Source organism: Leptidea sinapis, chromosome 28, assembly GCF_905404315.1.
Source record: "Leptidea sinapis chromosome 28, ilLepSina1.1, whole genome shotgun sequence".
NCBI lineage: Eukaryota > Metazoa > Arthropoda > Insecta > Lepidoptera > Pieridae > Leptidea > Leptidea sinapis.
The window spans coordinates 6,635,406-6,659,936 of NC_066292.1; the positions used below are offsets into that span (position 1 = coordinate 6,635,406).

The 24,531-nt window shown below is 33.5% G+C and overlaps 2 protein-coding genes across 2 annotated transcripts in view; one reads left to right on the forward strand and one right to left on the reverse strand.

Annotated features, from left to right (window-relative positions):
- LOC126973005 (protein vein) overlaps positions 1-15,608 on the forward strand; it is a 110,455-nt gene extending 94,847 nt beyond the window's left edge. The window contains exons 2-5 of the mRNA XM_050820129.1: positions 4,806-4,974; positions 8,407-8,552; positions 12,436-12,535; positions 13,923-15,608. Coding sequence (XP_050676086.1) covers positions 4,806-4,974; positions 8,407-8,552; positions 12,436-12,535; positions 13,923-14,037 — 530 coding nt within the window. The 3' untranslated portion in view covers positions 14,038-15,608. The remainder of the gene's footprint in view (positions 1-4,805; positions 4,975-8,406; positions 8,553-12,435; positions 12,536-13,922) is intronic.
- Positions 15,609-21,460: 5,852 nt separating this feature from the next.
- Positions 21,461-24,531, reverse strand: LOC126973022 (mitotic spindle assembly checkpoint protein MAD2A). The gene is made up of 3 exons (XM_050820150.1): positions 24,242-24,531; positions 23,983-24,129; positions 21,461-22,972 (listed from the first exon to the last, which is right to left on the reverse strand). The coding sequence occupies exons 1-3, from the start codon at positions 24,309-24,311 to the stop codon at positions 22,566-22,568; spliced, it is 624 nt and encodes a 207-aa protein (XP_050676107.1). The 5' UTR covers positions 24,312-24,531; the 3' UTR covers positions 21,461-22,565.

Here is a 24,531-nt window from a genome sequence, read left to right on the forward strand (position 1 = left end):
TAAGTTCACTAAGAGTGCAATATAATGATTCCTATCGAGCTCTTATGAAACTTCCAAGGTATTGCAGTGCTGCAAGTATGTTTGCGAGAGCGAGAGTGCCCGACTTCTTCGCAATAATTCGCACAAGAATTGCTTCTTTTTGGGATCGAATGAGACGCTCCACCAACGGAATTCTGATGACTGTCTCTAACAATGTATATAATAACGATATTTTCAAAAGATGGATGGACATCCATCTTGATAAAAATAGAAAATAAGATATTTAATATAAGTAAGTAATTTGTAATTTATTTAATTTAATTTTTTTGCATGGTTAGTTAATTCGATTTAGTTGTAATTTAATTGTAATTTTGATTTTAATTTGTATTTTCTATGGGTTATGCCTGAAATAAATGATTATTATTATTATTATTATTATTATTATTATTATTATTATTATTATAAGACGTTCTATGGACTGGCTGCCACGTCTCGATACGTGTCCAAAAAAGGCGATTATGCGGGATTATACTGTGGAAGATAAACGCTGTTTAATTTTTGGTTCCTGGAGTATTGAAATATAAATTAATGTTCTATTAAATCTTGAAAAAGTGGAGAAATTAAAGTGATCTTATTGATCTTCGTGATTGTATGTATGAATTTAGACACTCATTTCTTTTAAATGTAAAACTAGCAATACTGAATATTGGCGCCCCGGTGATGTTTCACAATAGTTATGAATGGGACTTGTACGTAGGAGGCTTGGCAAGTGACGTCACTGCATTGGCAGGAGTACGAGAGAATATGATTAGGTTCAGACAACCCAGATGTCTACTTCCGTATGACAGAATTTCTTAATATATATAAATCCTATGTCCTGATGTTTGTGTCCAGTGAACTCCTAAACTAATGAACGGATTGAAATTGGGATTACTTCATGGAGTGTAGTTTAGTCCAACTTGAGAGATGATAGATTTTATTTCCGTTTGGGAACCAATTATTTATTACCAATATTTTTATTTCCAACTAATTGACGCACGGTTTGACAGTTGTGCTGTGAAAAAATTTCATTATAACAACAAGGAGCATATTTTTACGAAATAATTCATGATTTTATGAAATATTTTTGACGAATTCATAAAAAACAATATTTTATTTATTATGTACAGAACAACGTCTGTCGGGTCAGTTAGTTAGTGTATATAAATATAAACAGAAGAAATTGGTATTTCAATTATTCTTCAGAAGGGCTTTACACAAACCTTCTAATAGGCGCGATGCGATATCGTGCAGCAAGGAGACTTCCCTTCCAACTTTTTTTATTTTAAATAAATTCATCTGTTATAGAAAGAGGTTTCAATTACCGTATTAATAGGGTGAGAAGATATTATGTCGAGTGCGCTTTTGATATACTGGCAAATACGTAGCTAATATTTAAAGGTTTGTTGCATACCTACTACTATACTATTACAAAACTAGTAATAACATATAAAAACCAGTGGGAGGTTCCTTTACACAGGATGCCGGCTAGATTATGGCTGCCACAACGGTGCCCTTTTCTACCGTGAAGCGCCGTAGCTAGTGAAATTACTGGCCAAATGAAACTTAACATCTTATGTCTCAAGGAGACGAGCACAGTTGTAGTGCTACTAAGAATTTTTGGATAATTCAAGAATCCTCAGCAGCACTCCATTATAATGGGCAGGGCGCATCAATTACCATCAGCTGGACGTCCTGTTCGTCTCGTCTCTTACTGTCATAAAAAAATAACTATGTGCTGAAATGTGATTGATTAAAAACCCATAGGTTAGGTTATATATAGGCTAAAAAAGTCTGATAACCATAATTTTGATATGCAAGGATATTATGTAAGATATTTCTTCCGACTCAGTAATGTCAAAATCATACACTGCTGAGGTTTTACAAACACCTTCCAAAACACATTACGCATTTGGGCTTCTATAGACTTATAGGTCATAATGTTACTCAGATATGCATGGCATAGTCTACTGTACATGAGTATACACGTAATAAATCATAAAACTGTTTGGTACGACGAATAATGATATCTATAATAACTCTGTTTCTATGCTAAGTTGTTAATTAATTCCTTAAAATAGCTTATTATAAGTAAATTTTAATTGTTATTTAGTTTTTAATTGTTTTGACCTTTGCGTTATTGTCATTATTTAAAAGTACTATTTGTATTGTAAGAGAATTGTTGAGTTTCTTGCCGATTTTTTTCAACAAAAGCAGCTTTACGTAAATAATTTTATCTACACCCATGCTTTAAATCCTCTATTAAAGATTCAAAAACAGTTAGCTTATTGCCAACATTAAAACACCCAATGACCTAAATACCGTAACATCATCCAAACGAGTGTTGTAATGAAATTCAGTACAACATTACATTATCATCCGTTTTCATAATAACACTCCTTTGGATGATATTATGGTTATTAGGACTGGCTTTTCTAATGTTAGCAGTACCGTAACTGTTTCAGAATATAAGATATATATTATGGGTGTAGATAAGGTCTTGTATGCAACTGTTGATAATTAGGTATTAAAACACTCATGTGATACTATTTTCAATGATAAACCCACATTCGTGTTTAAATACCCCTTATTACACAACAGTGGCATAAATAACTTTAACTGATGATTCAAAATGTTTTATATACCTACTTGATAAATTGTTTAACTTTGCCTTTGAAAATAGTAAAAATTACAATAAATATATGAATCGTTTCATTAAATAGGTTTATTATCAATGTTTCCTTTGATAATTTATTGGTATAAGACACGGGACGGAAAAACTAGTTTTTTCTTTTCTGTGGTATAATATATCTGAATACGGTTTTTGACAAGAAACACTCGATCGAGGGTGAGGCGGACTCTGACACTTAGGTTTCTATGTTCTTAAATATGTTTGTTTTTTTTTACGATTTGTTCTTAAAACGGCAAAAGTAATAGACATTCTATATTAAATACAGCATTTTAACTAATGAGGATTATGGGATACAGACCGATGACAGACAGATTACTTTGCTTTAAGTCATTGACCATATGATGTTTGAGTATTCTTTAGCATCACTTTACATATATTGTAATTAAAATTATTTGTAAAACGATGAAAATGTAAATGTTTATTTAAAAGAGTTGCAATGAGTTTCAAGAACTTACCTTCTTCTCATTAGCTCAACCCTTTACGAAGTAGCGGTCAATTCAATAAGAACAAAAATTATTAACATCCATAAGCGTCATTTCTGTGACCTACATGAATGAAGCGATTTTGATTTGATTTGATTGATGGAGAGATACGAGAGACTTAGATAGCGCTCCTGCAAGGGTTCCTTCGTTAGTCCCTTCGGGTGCAGAACCCAAAAAATATATATTCAGTGTATGAGTATGGAAAGTAAATATAATTAATTGCACTACCAAAATACGTAAGTTTTTTTTATTCGGGTTCAGTCATTGCATGGATTTGGAAACACAATAAAAAACTGTGTGTCTACTTATGTACTACCTATGCACGCAAGAACTTATACTTCTTTGCCCAAACGAAGCAAAAATCATTAAAATGATTTATTCCTCATGATATTCTACGTTTTTAGAAAGAACAATTTTGTAAAATTCTTGCAAAGATGGCTTTGACAATTAATTATGAAATAATGAATACAGCTGTTTGGGCTTGAACCCTTTGCCTGTCATAATAATGGACGAAGAAACCAAAAAAAAAATAACGAATGACGCAAACTGTTGTTACTTTTGAGTTTCAGTGATGCGCGCGTAACTTAAAATTTCACTCTCATAATTTTTTCATAACGCGCCTAAAGATAACTTAACTAAGTATAACTTCAATAATGCTTACCATTAACATAAAACACAGCTCTGCTACTAATGAAGTCGCAAAAATTCCAGAATATAGCATAAAACAGCGGGCGTAAATATGATCAGACTAAAATATCGTCAATGAATTACAAACTTCTTCATAGAGCTGAAACGGAGCCAATTTTTTTGTCATCCTCGGATAGGACTTAACGAATAGATCGTGTAGATATTACAGACTATTTCTATACTTACATTTGTAACTCGTCACATGAAATAATAAGGCCATTGGCCTAATGACAGGAATTTATTTTTAGTTCACTTTTAAAGGCGACGCCGCTGAGGTAAATGTCTTTCACGAAGTCACTTTCCACGTAATGTTATGTTTCGTATTTAGATTAATATGTGACACGCCATTTTGGCAAGCTTTAAATGCAATTGTTAACAGTTAATTAATGGGTGATAATATTTTGTGCTCTTTACTGATTTGAGGAATATTTAGATTTGTTAACTACCCACATCTCATACGTTCAGAAATATTTACAAAAATTTCAATAACAATGTAATATGAGAGTAGGTAGATTTAGTAACATAAAAATAACATAACTTACTGTATTTCGCCAACGAGGTTTTATATAATCCGATATATTATATCTCTCCGGAACACGTGGAGGAATCAAGTAGATTTTTTTTTAAATAGGTACAAATGTTTATGATCGCTGGAAAGTCCAACAAAAAAACAAATAATATTATACATAATATTATGTATACATAGATTAAATATAGAATTGTAAAGCCAAAGAGTATATAATAGTACAAAGAGCTAAAGTTTGGCGCCTGAATTACATCGATAGCAAAGTGAACATTGAGCTGTTTGATGTCTTTTTCTATAAGGTACATATTATCGGTATTATTTAAGATGTTTACTGTTGTGGTCGCTCTTTGCTCGTGTGTGCTTTGTATTTTATACTGACCAACCCTCTCCCCTGTACCAGGTAGCCCCGCGCGCGTCGAGAAGATGCAGTCAGTGAGGGCGACGCGAGGCGGCCGTGTGAAGCTGGAGTGTCGCGCCAGCGCTCGACCGCCGCCTAGGATTTCGTGGTACAAGGACGGCCGGCCTGTCGCCGACATCGCCTTGAGAAGGTTCCGGGTGCAGAGCTTCAGGTAACAGAAACAAAATGGCACCCATCCTTCTACTACAGCATTTACACAGCAACTTGGAATAATTACCCCACGAGAGTCGGCAATCTAATCGAATGTTTCTGCTCGAGCCACCTGTTGTTTATGTGGCGTGCACAATGCCGCTAATTGTACTCTTTACTACATCTTGCATCCCGCATTTACCTTCAGAGATAGCGCGTAAATACATCCCACTAAGAAGCCGACAACGGTCCTAGTGCAGTAAGAGTCCATAGCCAGTTACGATGAGGTACCACACGCTACTTTGTCCTCTGTACCCCCCCCTATAAAGAAAGCTTCAGCTGATCACTTATTATCGAGTTACCCGCATTATCATTTTGTCCACATATTATGAAAAACTACTTTTTTTGGTGTTGAGCACTTCTTGCCACAAATACTGAAACAAAGAAAAAAAAATTCTATTGCAAATAACATTTATTACTTTTATAGTTTAATACATAAATATAAAACAATTTAAAATATAAAAAGCTTATTCGAAGTGGTATCCATTCGCAATTGCAATCCTTTAATGTGAGAATTCTTCCCTGCCAATCGTACGGGTTGTGTTAGGGACTCCAAATTATCATGGTAAACGCCAACGAGCAAGTCGTATTCTCTAAAACTGACCATAAATCATAATCCAGTGGATTAAGATCGCAATGACGACGGCCAGTCCTCAGCTCTGATGAAACGAAACGTTCGTTACCAACCAAGACTGCGTAGACCGAGTTTATGACCCGGCGCCGAGACTTGCTGGAAGGACCATTCTTGGTTGTTGTTTGTTCCCGAATACTTACATTTTTTTCTATTGACAGAACAGCGTCCGTCGGGTCAACTAGCTTAGAATATACATAATATTTGAATGTGAACTGAGTCCAATATGAAGCAAGTCCTACCAAAACTGTACCAGCTAAAATGGCTAACTGTTAAATACCAATAATGGTATAATTATTGTAATACGAATGATATTTGAAATGGTTTTTGTAATAGCTGTTATTGTGTATTCATTTGAATACAAACACGCACTATTCAAATCACCAGATTATCGCACACGTGATGTCCTCATTAACAAATCAATAAGCCGGCGATCTTGATCCACTAAACTGACCTGATCTGCTGCAAACATTAGATTGCCATGCATCGACACATTGCAGACATTGTGCATGCTTAAGGAGGATTTACACTATTCTAGTCAAAGATAACCTCATCTATGTGAATATTTGAAGCAAAATATAGTTTTAAGTTAATAAACTATTACAGAATAATGAGAATCATAATATTTATTAACATAATATCCATAAAAGACATTTATTAATGTCAATATATGTTTAGATATATTTTAACAACTATAAGTCGCTGTAAATTGTTTATTATGAAGTCGATATCGAATTTGATACGAACAAACAGTAGAATCAACTTCTTTTTGCGATGTTTCAAGGTGAATATGATATAGGTGAAGAAAACCCACCTTAATGCTGGCTGATAGCATAATCTCAGAGATCACTTAGCAAACTAATTTTTTCTCCTATTGTATAACAAAATGAATGTATTTCATAACTTCCGAAATATTCAACGTGTTATTAATAAATGCGACGTAAATTTATTTCAAATTAAAAACATTTTGACTTTATCTAACCTATGTCACTCTAGAATTACATGTCAGGGAGAAATAATTTTAAACTTGGAGTAACTTTACACGCGTTTGTAAATAAGACAGATAAGGTACTAGCACAGTGTAAATGCTTCTTAACCGACGACTATCCAATGACAGTCAATGCCCTATGTAGGTATGTATAATCGCAAATGATCTTTATTGCTTAGACAAAGAGATAGCAAAGAAGACCCAATTAAGACACAATTGTAATGAAGTATACCGAGTGAGCAATTTCACGGGTCGTTTGACTTATTAATGAGTTTATTATGCGTTTAATGTATGATGTAATAGTTGTATCATGGTGGAAATTCTTCTTACTTATTGATCTCAATAGAACCCGGTACATTTTATGTTCAATCGCTCGAACATATTGTGTTCATAAGTATTCATTACTTACTTTTCTTTGATTTTTATTTATTTTATTGCATACCATACAAACTTACAAATAAAAATGTATGAAAAGGTCTTAAGCTAATTATAGTTATAGCGGTATACGCAAGGGGCGGTCTTATCGCTTGAAACGATCTCTTCCAGACTTTAATCAAAATCTATTTCTTAATTTCTCTATCTACTTAATCAATAAAATGGCGCCCAGTTTCAGTTCAGATTCACTTGGTTTCTGGTCTTGGTTGGGACTTCTTATACAGAGCGAATAATTTTGAAGTAGGTTGATTCCTACTAATAGGGAAACCCCACTTTCTCTCTAGTTATAGATAGCGCCTTATACTGCATTCTCTTTTATTCTCACATTCTCTTGCAACACCAGAGGAAACATAGGAGCGTTATCGGCCCTTAGAAAGTGTACGTGTCCCGGAAACACCGCACAAGGAAGCTCATTCCACAGCTTTGTAGTACGTGGAAGAATGCTCCTTGAAAACCACATTTTAGACGAACGCCAGAGATCTAGATGGTGGGGATTATAACCTAACTTGTAGCGTGTTGTGCGAAGGTGGAATTGGAGGGCAGGAATCAGGTGAAAGAGCTCTTTGGAACCCCGTGATAAATGCGGTTGAAGACACAATGAAGCGACGTCTCTGCGGAACGCCAAGTGATCCAGCCGTTCACAGAGCACTGGGTTACCATACTTCCAGCAGCTCTGCGTTGCACGTGGTCAAGTGATTCGAGCTGATACTGGGAAGCGCCTAACGAGACATGACATCAATGCTCTATATGTGGCCGGACCTGCGCTTTGTAGAGCGCTAGAATGTGGGCCGGCTTGAAGTATTGCCGTGCTCTATTACGGACGACCAGCTTCTTCGAAGCCAATTTGGCTTGGCCCCCCAAATAACCGCGGAATTGGCGATTGGAATTATGGTCCAATTTGAGAGATAGAATAGTTTTAATTTGAATTCGTGATTCTTCATTATTTTTATTTCAATATTTTTTTTGTATGAACATCTCTATGAGATAACTTTTTAAGTCATGGTTTGTTCTGTTGCAACATTAATAAACAACTAAATAATTGTCGATGTACTTAATGGATGTTCTATTACAAATTAAAAAAAATACTATTTATATCATTTTTAGGGTTCCGTACTACAAAAGAAGAAAAAAACGCAACCCTTTTTAAGAATACTTTATGGTCCGTCCGTCTGTCTATAAGACCCTTTATCTCGGAAACACTTGAAATTAAAACGTTATACTCAATTGTACAGTTTCTTGAAGCTATGAAAACTCAAACTTCTAAATTAATAAACTTTAAATAAATATTTTCTAGGCTTGCTTAGAAGTATGTTGTATAAAGACGGGGGGAATGTTTTCAGAAGGCGCTCGGTGTTAGTGATAAGACACGCGCGGCGCGAGGACTCGGCGCGGTACGAGTGTCGAGCGCAGGGCGCCGTGGGACCGCCTGCCATCGCCACAGCCAATGTGAGCGTACTACCGCCAGAGTCTAACTCTCCTGATACTTGTAAGTACACCTTCTTTTATTCATCCACGCGGGTATAACACAATTAAATAAAAATCCTATAGGAGGATATTGATATTATAAAAAAAACATTAAAACTATAATAGAGAAGAAGAAAAATATCCAAAAACTGGTATCCATTAATCTTCAAATTACACATCAAAGATAGAAGAGGAAACCGTCAGTTGATGGTGCCAGAACCCATCGATCTATTACCACCGAACTGAGCGCAAGAACGCTTAGCTTGTTTAAAACAACTTGAGAATTACTTTTTCAACTGCTGTCAACCTTTGACCTGGAAAGAGAACGAAACGTCGAGTCACATAAATAAAAACGTTAATAACGACCAATGGCAAAACATAGCAACGAAAGAGCTCTCGTTCGCTGGCTTTATTTTGGACAAGGAGGAACTAAAGTGCAAGATAATCACTGCCTGCCGACGTCACGCAAAAGTTAATATGACAAGGAGAAGTCCCTATTATAACGCGTGGGGTATCAATTAATAATTCCTACCTTTGAGGAATTACAAGAGTGTTGCCGCTGCCAGACATAGTAAGGGATACAGTTAGGAGGTTAGCATCATTACTTAACAACTACCTGTATATAACAATGTTCCTGGAACACAGGCTCACAAAAATTTTTATGCTCTTAGTCCAAATCTAGTATAGTCTTCAAATTCCTGCTGCCCAAAGTTGATTTTTTAATAATATATGAAATATTTTATCTTATTACGGAAAACCAGTTTTTGAACATATATATTTCCGTAATTTGGGGATACTTAGCTATTACGCCTACGGGTAGACGTAAAAATTTTAGGCAACACACTTTCTAAAATACAATCTAATAATTCTATGCCTTTATTGAAAATAAAAACGCTCTGCTTAAACAAAAACCTATCACTGGCCACTGCAGAATAAAACAAATATCTACCACTTCGAGCAACCCGTCACCACAGGACACAGGACTTTATGTCCCCGATGTACATTCTGTTGCGGTTAGCGATGAAATTTCTCTTCGCCTATTAAGTGAAAAAAGTGTGTGTACTTATGTATGCACGCAAGAAGTTATACTTCTTTGGCCTAACAAAGCAAAAATCCTTAAAATTATTTATTCCTCGTGCTCGTGCGTTTGTAGAAAGATCAAGAAATTGTAAAAATCTTGCAACGATGCCTTTTACAATTAATTATTATGTCACGGATACGGCTGTACGGGCTTGAACCCTTTGCCTATCCTAATAATGGACGAAGAAACCAAAAAAAAAATAACGAATAACGCAAATGTCACAAAATTTTAGGAACCAACTTCACCGTGGTAACTTTTGTGTTAAAGTGATGCGCGCGCATCTTAAAATTTCACTCTCATCCTTTTTTCATAACGCGCCTAAAGAAGTTTAACTTAAAAAAAGAAGAAGCTAAAAGGAGCCAGCATTTGGGAGGACAAGAATTCCAAACGGAAATCATTAAAACTTCCTCCTTCATTATAATTAGCTCCATAGAAGAAGTTGGATGGTATCACTGTCCCCAAGCAGCAGCACCGGTTCACTTTACATAGTCGTGCGTATGGGAACCGGCGCCGAGCATTCTGCGAACCGACAAAGCTGTCAACACGCGATCAGTTACGATCGTGAACGGTGTGTTCACTGAAACCACATCATTGTTCTATTTGTATGCAACTGTATCACTTTTTACACGCATTACTATAATAGCACTCGGCCTACTGATATAGGACGTACAGCGTACTTATTTATACTTACCTTAATAAGTAAATAAGAGTATATATATAAGTAATATTCTCTAATAGAGATTAGAAGTTATAATCAATTTTCACACTTTTGGCAAAGAGATTTATCCGGGGGCACGGGAGCTCTTTCAGGCCATTTTCGACCACCTATAACTTCGTTGTGGATAAAACTAGAAGCCTGAATTTCAGGTAGAAGAGAACACAGTTTATTTAACACAGTAATACAGTCTTGTATATAGTGGCGAAATTTACCTTTGTATTCTAATGTAATTGTAGCTGTTTCTTATTAAAACACGGATAAAACTACATTTTTAAAAATCGAAACTACATTGATTGCTCACCCCCGAAAGTACCTGTATACTAAATTTAATTAAAATCGTTAGATCCGTTTCCGAGATTAAGATTATATATATACAAGATTATATTATATATACAAGAATTGCCCGTTTAAAGATATAAGATTTCATTTTGAACCAGTAGTATATAAATTATTACTAGTGAAAGTTTCTTAATTTTGTCACTCACTGACTGACTGACTGACCGATCATCAAAAGTTTAAGGCACTTCTAGCAGACATAGAAGCTTCAAATTTCAAATACAATTAGTATTAAGTGTTTTAATCAAGGGCCAAGTTAATCTATTTATTTAAAACATAAATGATTTTTAATATTTATATGGTCACTATAAGATGATAAGGTTAGCTAATTACGTAAAACTTAAGATAGAAGGAAGACTAAATAAATTGACCGTCTTGGTATTATTACATGCATCTCACATTTTATGGTAGAGGAATTGAATTGAGAGACTTTTTGCTTTTTTATAAGTTATGTTTTTGATGGCATTATTTTTTTGGGTTCACACCTAATTCGAAACCTTTTATTATTTATATATTTTAATAACAATAAGTTTTAAAAACGACATCAAATAATTTTTTTCCTAAAAACTTGATGTCAATTTCGGTCAAAATATTCTGATTCTAGAACTATAAATTTGAGTTGTAAGAATTAAGAGAAGTTTCGATTTTGTTAGGGCTAAGGAACAGAGGTCATATTATACATACGAGGCGGTTTTCGGATGATAAGTTTGTTATTTTAACTTTTATTTGTATAATTGAATGTAAAATGGTAATATAAAATATAATATCACACATATTAAGTGGTATACGTAGTTGTTTTCCGCAGTACAATACAATAGCACCCATAAACCACTTGGGTTTGTGTGGAGTACCGTTCTACATTGCAACATTAAAACAAAAAAATAATTATTAATATCAATATTATCTTTTGAATTTCATATCAAACGTATTTCGTACATTTACCGTTGCCTTTCGACAGACTTACTAATTCAAGTCAGCCTCTTCCTAGTATTCATGACTTATGAAGTACCATGCAGTGCTGGTGGCTTAGTCACGGGGCAGAGTATTTGCAGGGTATGCGACGTGACATTGCTCGTTAGTTTACTCATTTCACGTTAGTTAGTTACACACACATGCTCGTCAGAATACGTTCATTGTCAAAGTTGCAAAACATCTAGTAATTTGACAGGCGCACTAGTTATTCCTTGTAATATATAGACATATTATGTAACAACCAATGCTGTGGAGTCTAGGCTAGTGTTTCCCAAAGGGCCCACGAGCCAAAGGGGGCAATTTGATTGTTAAAGGGGCATTCAAAAATTATTCGACACGACTTCAACACTTTCGCTTTGGGTTATTTAAATTGCAATGCTAGATATATATCGGTTTCAAATTTAACAAAAAAAGTTAAATTCCAAGAATGTGCAAGAAACTTTTACTACCGTTTCCATCTTCATAGAAAAGATAGAAAAATCAATATTAAAATTATATTGGATTTTAGTTTTTCATTATATTATGTTTTGAAATTTTACTTACGATGTTTTCATAATAATTTCATAGTGATTTCTTCCTAAATCTTATCATTTATTTTTCTTAAGGGAAAAAACAATTTTGAAAGGTTTAAAATGATGTATGGGGGGCATACAATTTTAAAAATGTTAAGGTGGGATAACTGTTGAACAACACACGGTAATGCAGCTAGTTTTTTGATAGTATAGCGTACCAATTTTTAATATTCAGCTATAGTGTGTATCTTATATCTTAGTATAACTTGAAATTGTTGTGTTCCAGCGATGCTCGGTGCGCCGTGTCCCATGCCGGACCCGTCCTCCTACTGCCTCAATGGAGGCACGTGTTTATTCTTTGAACTTGTTCAAGAGCAGGCTTGCAAGTAAGTTTTGTACTTGTGCATTTTTTTTAAGTTAGTTCTCACAATACACGCACATAACATTTTGGTTTTTGGCTCCTGTTTAATTCAAATTTGATGACCGCCAACTAATTTCTCCTGCAACTCCAAAGGAATCATAGGAGCTTTGCCAGCTATTTAGTAAGGTGTACACGCTTTTTAAATGGTACACATGTCGTATTTAAGTGCAAACATCACGCATCGAAGCGCTGATTCTATAGTATGGTCTTATTTGCTGAAAGTTCCTCAAAAAATTTCACACACGCTCCACATACCTATATTTCGAGCAGCTCTGCGTTGCACGCGGTCAAATGGTTTGGACTGATAACTGGGGTGCACCAGACCAGAGTTGAGAGCAATACTCCAACCCTATGTCACCAGCCCTGTGTCTTCTAGAGCACTAGAACGTGGGTTCCACTTTATTTTTAATGCCTTGGTGGTTAGTAGAGAAAAGCTATATGCTAAGGACACATTTACATATAATAATAGGGCGTGCCTCAGGGTTCAATCCTAGGACCTTTCTTATTCCTAGTCTACATTAATGATTTGCCATTTGTGGCCTCGAAAGAATGTGAGATTGTTCTTTTCACAGACGAAACTTCATTAGTTTATAATATTGACAGACAATCACATAATTTAGTTAAAATAAACCTGCCCTTGGAAAACATATCTAAATGGTTCAGGGTGAATAATTTGTCACTTAACGCGAATAAAACACAATGCATTGAATTCTCCATACCAAAATGTACAAAAAAGTATCAAGAAGTATAATACTAAATGGGGAACCTTTACAAGTTGTAGACTCTACCTCGTTTCTCGGAATCGTAATAGATGAAAACTTCAATGGGGTGCTCAAATTGTGGCAATCTCAAATAAACTCAGTGCCTGTACTTTAGCCATCAGACGGATTAAAAAATTCCATAGCATTATGTCATATGGAATTTTGCTATGGGAGCAAGCAGCTGATATCGAAACAATATTTGTTTTGCAAAAAAGGGCGATTAGGGCCATCTATAATCTGAATTCTAGAGAATCCCTTAGAAATAACTTCAAACAAACAAATAGTATTGTTACAATAGTATGCCAATTTATTTATAATAATATATGGATGATTTATAAAAGAAGGAATGAATATATTCAAAATAAAGATATACATGATATCAATACAAGAAATAAGAAATAAAATAGCAATTACAAAAACGAGACTAATAAAATACAAAACTCATTTGTTTAATTGAAAAGAGTGACCGTTACAGAAATATTTATAGTGACAATTCAGAAGCGTTTAATTTAAGCCTAATTGAATCAACTTTGAATACATACTATGAACAATCATTTAAAACAGTAATAAAAACCCGACTTTATATTACAGATGTCCTGAAGGTTTCAACGGGCAGCGCTGCGAGAACAAGGACGTGTCGAACAGGAGCAGTATGTATCATTCCTACACATGCAAACTGGGCCTCTCCACCTCCTACTACTGTTAGGGAATGAACTACCGCTAATTACCTACCCACCTATTTCTTAAGATAGAAAACACGCCGCAACACGTTCAAATTGTCTAATGATCCAACGATATGCACAGCACTCTGAAGTTAGCTAAGATTATTCGTAGAGTTTGCGATGGAATTATAGTTTTAAGTATATTTATTTACATTATTGCATATCGATATTATTATCACTTACAATACATACGAAGAATGTATATAATCCGTGAAAAATTGGAAAATATATTCTTTCACAACATAATCATTATTTTTATGGAAGTCACTTTTACAGAATGTTCCTATAACGTTATGAAAGTTAGACTCTATAGATAGCTTGTAGCTACAGTTCTGTTGCACATTTAACACAAATTGTATCCCAATCTAAAAAAATACTATCTCAAAACAGAATGTTTTGCAATCACTTGTTTTAAAAAAAATAGATGTCTAAATGACTGTTGCAATTGTCATTACAATTTTTTTAAATAATAATCATCGCCCATATTACTTATATTCGACAATCTTATTAAATAATTTTTAAATATCGACTTTAGTGAGGGTCAGTTATTACGTGATTACTTCAAGAAACTCTGTTGCTCGTGTAGACGAGACAACATGAAGATTCTAGAAACAACTATGATATGTAATATGTACTCTCTTCTCTCGCTTTCAATAAAATACAGTTATTATTGTACCTATAGCTGGCCCAGTGAAATTATGCATTAAGTTATGTAAATACACTAAATTATCAACGTTTGCAATGAAATTTTTCTTTTTTAATATCTGAAGACTATTAATTAAGTCCCAGTTTTTATGTTGTAAATATTTTAATTAAATTTGTAATTTTGCAAATTAATGTATTGTTATTAACGCATAAGGTTTTATAACTTGTTTTAGTATGTAATATTCTGATGAAGAGACTTACAAGTTTTGTACATATCTAATAGGTTAAGATTTTTAGGTACATTTTGAAATGGATATTCTTATCCTTCTATGCAAGAGTAGGCTTATCTCTGACCTCGAGATTCAATAGTATTATATTCATTTTTTATAGGTTTCTATATATATTATCTCTTAAAAACATGATTAGTTGAAATAGTTAAATTACCTAGTCAAGAGGCGATTTGAAAATTTTATGTAAACATACTAATAATAGTGATGATAGAAATATTATGAATGTTTGTTTGGGGCATACTTACCTAAGTACTTCTTTGAATAGATTTACATCCAACTTATAGCTGTATGGGACCGTATATTTATTGACGGATACGTGGTCTTGTTACTTTCATTTTGTATAAAGTTTTCCTGTAGTACCTACACTTATTTATATTTAGAAAATTTATTTATTATAGATGTGAGTTATAGGCAATTGATGAAGGTGAAGTGACGTCATAGCCTTACTTTTTAACCAAATAACCTTTAATTTTCTAAAGATCTGAACTTTCGTGACGTCACTGTGCTTTTCCTGATATGTCTCACAACAAATATTAAGCAACACATTGTGTTATTATATAATAAAGAATACCAAAATTACAATAAAAGAATGAGTGTTGGAATTAATTGAAAGGCTACAACTTTGTTTTTATTATTTTTCTTAAGTGTCCCAAATTTCCCTGAATTGTAATGGAATAAAATGGAAAATGGTACGTATTGACAAAACTATTTCTAATTGTGCACTCTTATCCATATGTAACCAGCACTAAAACCATCCGCACTCATTTTGTTCTGTGAAGAAATGTAACATTTTTACGCATTTATCTTTATAATAATTGAAAATTTATTGAAGTAGGCGTTGCTTTGCGGAAATCCATAATTATTCAAATGATTTGAGTTTTCTTTCGTGTTAATTCCGCCAATATTTGTCTTTAAACAATTGGGGACCCAACATGTCCTTAGGATGCCTCGTGTAGAGGCCAAACACGTGTCCAATTGTTTAAAGACAAATATTGGCGGAATTAACACTAAAGAAAACTCAAATCATTTGAATATTTATAATAATTGAAGACAAAAGTTAATTGATGTTTTAAGTATTCGTCACAAAGTTACATTTTTTCATACCTGAAATGTGAATTATTAACGCTTTCAATACTAATTTTTGGAGCATGCTTTGTGATTGAATGGGAATTGCAACTAATCATTACCTACTTAGTATTTGTTGTGAGAAATAACAGTGCATGAATCACACCTATCTATAATTTAAAAGGAATATTTAACGGACCTAAAAAATTAAATGCAGCAAAAAGTTGGACATCCTTTAATCTGTATTTAATTTTTTCCGCATTCATTTCGGATATCAATGTTAAAATTAGCATTTGGTTTATTCGTGCGAGCATTTCTGAAAAAATTCTTTATTCTGCGTCACTTATGCAAACAAGGATACTTATTTACGATATTATTTAAGCATAAGGATATTATCCTCGTTGTGTTTCGTTGAGCAAATCGTAAAGCTCTTCAATTATCGAATCACATTTACAAATAGTTGGCCAAACAATCTACCTTTAAATCAAAACAATTGAGCGACAGAATAAGTTTGAACACAATTAATTAGATATAAATAAATAATTTTACAAATAACTACTCAATCACAATTTTTTTTAAATCATAAAACTTATTGCTCGAATAAATATCTCCGTTAAATATTTGTACCTAGTATCCTTCTTATTTATTTCTTCAATATTCTTAGATAGGGATTTAACTCAACTTTTAAAATATCAAATTTTTTTTACAGGTTTAGGTGAGCGTTTATGGTGACTGAAGACTCGAAGACTCGGATAAAAATCATTCCTGTTTAATGTGATTTTGAAAATATGAAATGGAATGCTTGTTTATCAATATTTATTTGTAAGGGTTGCTGTTATTATTACAATAATAATTGATATAATCGCCGTAGATTGGTATAGGAACGGAAATTTGAAATTATAACTTTTGGTTTACCTACGTTACAAACGCTGTAAGCTTAATTTTTTCAATATGATTTTAATTTAATAATGTGATAGGGAACATAATAAAGACATAAAAATGACCATTAAATTAAGATTAATCTGATACGCGTATTCATCCAAGAGTTTAGGTAGGCCTGGACCCGGTGTAGGACACCTGATCTCTGATCTGACCTCTTGCCCCACCAGCAGATACTCAACAGCATTGCCGACCTTTAACTAAATATTAGTATAAGAAATATATATGTATGTACTTATGATGATTATTTTATTTATTTATATATTGGATATGGCTCACCATGATACTGCCAAAACACAAATGCGGTATTTGTATATAAGCAAAATGTAATTATTGTAAATAAAGCTGCTCAGAACGGTTTTGTCTACACTTCGTCAGTAAGGTATAAGCTTTGCTATAAGTTAGACTTTCAATCACTTCTGGTGTTCTCATGTTGTGTTACATTAACCTTAATAATAACTTCTTTATTCATAATGGTCCGCTAACTTTAAACAGCCGCTAAGGAGTGTTTTTTCTCATTCTGACTTAGGGCAATAGAAGAAGACAGAGTGAGAAATATCTTCGCAGTACTGCCTATGCTAAATTACCGTTACATTTTAACTATGTAAGTACCTAATTAAATATATTAATAGTATTAGGGGCTGTTTCACAATGTCCAAGTAAAGTTACGAATAGGTTACTTGCTGCTTATGTATCGAATAAAGACATCATTTGCGTTTCACAATGTTCAAATAGTGTTACCTACCAGGTAAGCGCCATTTTAATTATAGGATAGATGTACTAGCATGTATCATAGTTATCTGGTTGATCGCCTCACATAGTGACAAACATTTGACAAAAATGTCAATTTATTAGTAGTCCCCTACCCCTAGTAGTAGCTCCCGCCCAAGAGCTAAATAGAGATTTACTCGAGCGTCGTAGGCACCTATTGGATTATGAGGATTAAATGTCAAAGAGAAAAGAAAGTTTATATGACGTGTACCCTGTCACTGATGGGGGGAGAGTGTATAAGAATGTAAAAACACAGTCACAAAGAAATACTCAAGCGCTTCAGATGTTAATAGTGTATGCGCCCCACGTGTTACTGATAACGGAAAAAACAAATCTGCCTGTTTGCATGGTGGAGGTGGCAATGCGAAGGGGTAGAAAATAGAAAAAAAAAATCTTATATAGGGCGTCATTGAGACGAGATATTAAGTGAACCCTATTCAAAAGAATGCTGATTTCGACGTGTCCAAAAGTTGTGAACGATTTTTGAAAATGGAAAAAATGGTTTGAGACTTTGTGACTTTCCGTACTTTCCTTAAGTAACGCTCAAATTGTTAGATTATTGACATGCACACATTACTGCTTAAAACATGTTTTTTTTTTCGAGAGGAGTAAAATACATTTACGTATTGAAGACCCCGAAACGGGGCCCATATGTCGGGCTCGGGTGTAAACACCCCCTACCGACTAAAAACCTCCTCTGTGCTGATAGCCCTGAAGGCTTTTACAGCGAAGCCGGGCGGGGGCCTTGGAGGCCGAAAATGTAGCTCACAGGCGCGGGGCGTCTCGGAAGGAGACTCGAACCTCGGACCGCCTGCTCACTAGGCTGGATGGAGAAAACATCACTAACGATCTAATATATCTGTTAGTCGAGTGGACTCTAGGTTTGAAGAGACTTCGCACTCGCCGGCGAGTGCGGTGATAAATGTATGTATGTGTGAGTGTATGTAAGTGTGTGACTATTTGTGTGTAGTGTTATTGTAGGTGTGTGATTTGTGATGTGAGTGTGAGTAGTGTTAAACGAATACAGGACGAGGACTATCTCGTCGGGCTTCTATCAAAGTGAGTGAATCGTATTATATTAGGTTGTGGCCGCTGGAAATCGTCAGACGAGTGGCAGCGGTTTGATGTACACGGCCGCGCCTACGTCTTCGAGGAGCTTAAAACTAACTTACCTTACCTCAAACTGACGCGCTCGAGTTGTCCTAAGGATCGAATTTTTTAACTTGTCTGATCGGCTGCTCTAGACGAAAAGATTGGGTCGAACCAATGTACAGGGCCGATATGTTGGGAGTACTTCACAAGGTGCAATTTTGTCCCTGTTATGTTATTCTGACGCACTCGAATAAATCCCGAAATCCCAGCATGGACTCCTCTACTATAATGGTTTGTTTATATTATGACTTTTGGACAATTATGAAAAGCTCATGACAATTGATTAGTTGACATTCTCAAATTTCGTGACACGAAAGTGGAATTCAATTATGTGCTAATTGATTTTATTGTTTCACAATAGTGGTAGAAGTGCTATTTTATCTGGAACTTTTATGAAGCCATTAATTTATCTAGCCAATGAAAATCGGCTACTTTACTCAGAAGTTGTGAAACGGCTCCTTAATATATTTAATATAATTATGTGTAGGTTATTTTTAATACCTACTTACATAATAGCCACGATTTACACATGTACCTACGTACCCGAAGCAGGTACTTATCTATGATAAATATGAATAGTTGTTATAAAAATACTCAAGTTAACACTATGTTAAAGTGCCTATTTATTAATACAAAATTGGATTTACTAACTTCCACACATATATTAACTATATAGGTACTTACTTATATATTCTGTCTTATGGTATTTACCTATGGGATACTCCATACTATCACTTTTAGCCCTATAAAGGTCTAATATATTTAAATAAAATACTGCACATTTTATTATTATTTTCTTCAATCCGACGTTTCGTGACCTTTGGAGAGCACGTTTTCAGGGGCACTGAAGTGCTCCGCAAAGGTTGTGAAACGTCGGGTCAAATAAAATAATAATATGTAAGTACCTATAACTTTTACGCAAAAATGTAATGTAAAAATACACGCGTTTTAATCCCTTAAAAAGTATTTTATTAATACTCGCGTTAATAAAAGAAGATACTAGGTCCAATATAGCTGTGCGGCGTCAATCACTAACGGCCGTTCCCAATATTCAGTCTATCTCTTACTTGAGATAAAAATCGTTGACTTTTCTGTCCCAATAAACTTATCGACGGTAACTCGCCTTATCCGTACACGCTGTCTGTCAATGGGACGACGTATAGCTTACCAGCGATACAAGTTTGTATGGAAATTGCAATTCACGCGTCCCAATATAAGGCGATAAGAATGACTTATCAGGTATATTGCGACAGCTTCAGATTATAGACAGCTAATTACTGACAACAGAAGGTAGTAATTTATCTCTATCTGAAGATAGTATATTGGGAACGGCCGAATATAGATTTATAGACGCTTTTAATACACATGGCGTGTTAATAGCACAGTTGTATCGTTTAAAAAAAACATGTTGTGTTTTAGCAGTTAAATAATGTGTTAACGCAAAATGCCAGCTAAATGGGTAGTAGCTACAGCGGTGCCTTATTCTGCCGCAAAACAGTAGGTATTCATGTTTCAGTTTAAATCGCGCCGTAGTGAAATTACTGTACTCTAATTACGACTCAAGGTGATGAACGAAAATCGCGATATTTTGGCTAACTAGGGAAAATCACCATCGGGTGAACATCTTGCTCACTTCTAACCTAATATTTTCATTTTTTTTTAATTTATTTAGTGGCACGGGATGTAAGTCCATAGGCCCTAATAGTTTCATTGATACTGAGTGTTACCAGTAGTGTAAAGTGCAAACTGCTAATGGCATCTACCTACCCACGGCAAACTGATATCCCACCGAACATTTTCATATTAAATATATGTCTAGCTAATTTTTTACCTTATCAAATTTTATACGAAGTAGAAGTGGTAATTAAGAAACATTTCCATGTAGGTAAGTGCCCACTTATTAGAAATGCACACATTCAAATTTCATTGGACTCTTCAGCTCATCAAAAATGTTGTAGGTACACCTAAATTTCAGTTTTTCGAAAGAAACCTATTATTATAATGAGTCCATTTTATCTACAACTATTGCTGAAGTTGTGTGAACAAATACAGGTGACAAAAATTTATTTCAAATTAAATAGGTTATTTCCAAAAACTGGTGTAGTTTGATGTGGCTGTGAGTGATAACTATCAATTATTTTAACAAGAACAATGCTACTCAGCATCTTCTAGCTCTCAAGTTATTTAATAAAATATATTTAGTTGTACCTAATGTTAAGATTTGGCCTTGAGAAGTAATGATCAAATATTTTAACAACATCCCAAGAACAATGCTACATGCCACCTCATAATTCTAAAATTAAATATTATATATAACTATTATAAAATATATTATTAAGTTGTAATTATATTGTACAGTATTAATTGCTGGAAACTGCTATTTATTCTAGCTATAATGCTATTTTTAAGTGCTTGTTGTAATATGATGATGACAATGATTTGAATTGCCTTTTCATTTATATCCTTGCACAACTAAATGTTCCTAGATCTATGATTAAATATTTTAAGAAAATATAACAAAGGTAAGTATAACATAAATAATAACTCACAATTATTTAAAAATTTATTAAAACAATTTAGAGATATGAAATAGTCTCACTGGTCACACTAAAGTTTAATCTCTAAAATTTTCCCCAAAAACCCAAATTCAGACAAAATTTTACCCAAAACAGTGTCAGCTATGAACAATTATTGAAGTTTAAATTTTTTTTTTTTTAATTCTTGTTTCCTTATAATAGAGCAGCCTAATTACATCTATAATAATATTTTACATGTACATGCAACTTTAACTCATAATCTAATAAACTCACCAATAAGAAATTCACAATATTACACGCTTTATATTAGCTTCACTTGTATGTTTGTATATTTGTAAACGACTTCTTTGGCCGCGATTTTGACCCACTTTAAACAGCTAGATTTCATTCAAACTTTGTAGATTTATCGAGGACCGATGACATTACACTAATTTGATAAAATTATTCAATTTTTCAATTGCAAAATATGATTTTTGTTAATTTATATAATTTTTAAATAAATAAATCACTAATAAGCGCCATCTAATAATTTATTGTAAACTACAAAGGAAACGCGCGACATATCAAGACAGTTCCACAAAATTAAAGTATCTAATTCATTTAGAAGCAAATAGATGGCGGTGAATTTATATTTCCATCATAAATTATTAATGTGTGATTTAACTGAGCTAATTATTATAAGAGCTAGTTCGGGGATCTCGGGCTAGCTGAATTAAGTGATCATTCAATATAAATAAAATATTTTTATTCGCAAATATTAAAATCCCTTCATTCAATCTAAAAAAATTAACTAAAAAATGAAAATAAATTTAAATTGAAAATAGTGTAAAAAAATATTATATATTTAATTATAAAAAAAGTGTGGGGTGCTTTTTAAGATATTATTAAAATAATAATTCTTTTACATCCCACGCTTTTTTATAATGAAATATATAATATTTTTTTTACACTATTTTCAATTTAAATTTATTTTCTATTTTTAGTTGAATTTTATATAAAGTGTGTTCTTTAGTTTTTTTTTAACTATTATTTTTTATTAGTAGGTTTTTATAATACTGTTATCAAATAAAATTTATTATTCTTAAATTAATCTTGCTTAAAATAAAATTGAATCTAATCAACAAGTTTATAACTAACTACAGTTTCCATTTTATGCAGACTAGTAGTAAATGACTTGAGCTGTACATTCTGAGCATTTGCTATTTCTATTGGTTTTGCTTCGGCCCACATATCAGGCACTTCACAATCTGTTTTAGCATGAACAAGAACATCGAAGGAACACCTACAATCCAAGAATGGTAGGTATGATATGGTAGCAGCAACCTGTAGCATTACATCTCTTATTTCTTGTTTTATTTTCTTGACATCCTTACTTCCCACAGTTTCATTTTTCTCTTTTGATAATGCAGTATCACCTTCCTCATACTGTACATTGAAGTCCCAACATTCTAAAACTTCTTTGTTAGCAACATTTAGAATTATTAATGATATTTTGGATACTTTCTTATTTACAATCCATTCTGAAAAAAAAAACTATCAGAATCATATAGTTTTGATTTTAATCACAATCAATTACTATTAGTAGAATAGACAACATTTAGGAAAATTCGAAAATCAGACGTATTATGTGAAATATTATGATATCTTGATATATGATATTATTTTGATACATAAATGACATACTATGTTATTACTATTTGTAATAAAAGACAAGGACATACAGGCATAAGGGTCACCTGATGGTATGTAACCACCAAAGCCCATACTCTCTTGTAACAATAGAAGAATGCCAACAAGCCGGAAGATGTCCACTACTGGACTGCCTCCCCCATAGATCTCCATGACAATCGCTTCTGCCCTGCCCTCATCCAATGTATTCTGGCGATCTTGACCATATTGTCGGTCCATCTTTACTTTATCTTGTCTACCAACACTGCATCTTCTGGTACAAAGTCTCCAATTGAGGACTTTTCTGCCCCACCAGTCATCTGTCCGTCAAACTATGCACAATCAGCTTGGCAATCATTTGGGCTATGTTGATGACATAGACATTGAAATCCATGTTGTCAACCATATAAAGTATCAAATAGAATATACATATGAACTCAAAAACTGAAAACACATTGGTATGCGGCAGGTAAGGATTGAACAGGGGGCTACATAATTAGAGGCAATGGTTCAACCTATGGGACCACCGACATGAAAATTAAGTTATTATTAAATAAATCTTATTACTAAATAACAACATGTGTACTTTAATAGAAAAAAATTAAGATTTTCCCCACCCCACTGAAACAAAAATATTCAATAAACAATTAAATCAGTTTATAACTACCTCATAAAGGAAGGGCATCTTATCTTTATTAATGCCATGAATCTCAATATTTGGGAGCACTGTGGGCTGTGGCAATCCTGTTAAGTCTAATATGATAATTGTCTTTATATAAAATAATAGTAATATAAATAATAATAATATTAGTTAAAATAAAAACAATATTAATTCGAGAAATAAAAATTTAGTCTTTCTTACCTTCACTCTGTGATAAAAGATTATCCAAAAAACTTTTGATTTGTGGATCTTCTGATATTAATAACGATATACCATATTGCTGTTGAGCCTTAAATGTTTCCGGTGGATATAAGCCTCTTTGAAATAATACTGAATTTATTGCAAACTCTGAAAATACAAAAACAATTTTATTCGTTAGCTGAACACCCGTTTCCAATTTTAAACCGCGTGTTCGGCAACAACTCGGCATAAATATATTATTGAAGCAATCCGTACTTACTTAAATATTCACAAATTATTTGAGCTGAACCTTTGAGTGTTATACAGTTTTTTGTTTGTTGCTGAGACATAATAAACAACACGCTAGTTATTCTGTAGGTATTTTAAAAGGACCAAACAAAGATCACAATCTAACGAAATTTATATTGTTTTCAGAATTTTACATATAAATACTATTACGAATTTAGAAACAGAAACACAGGCAAGCCTAAATATATCTTTTTAAGTTTTAGCAACACTCGATACTCAATAAGTATTCAAAAATTTCGCTCGTTTCGCTTTTCAATTTCA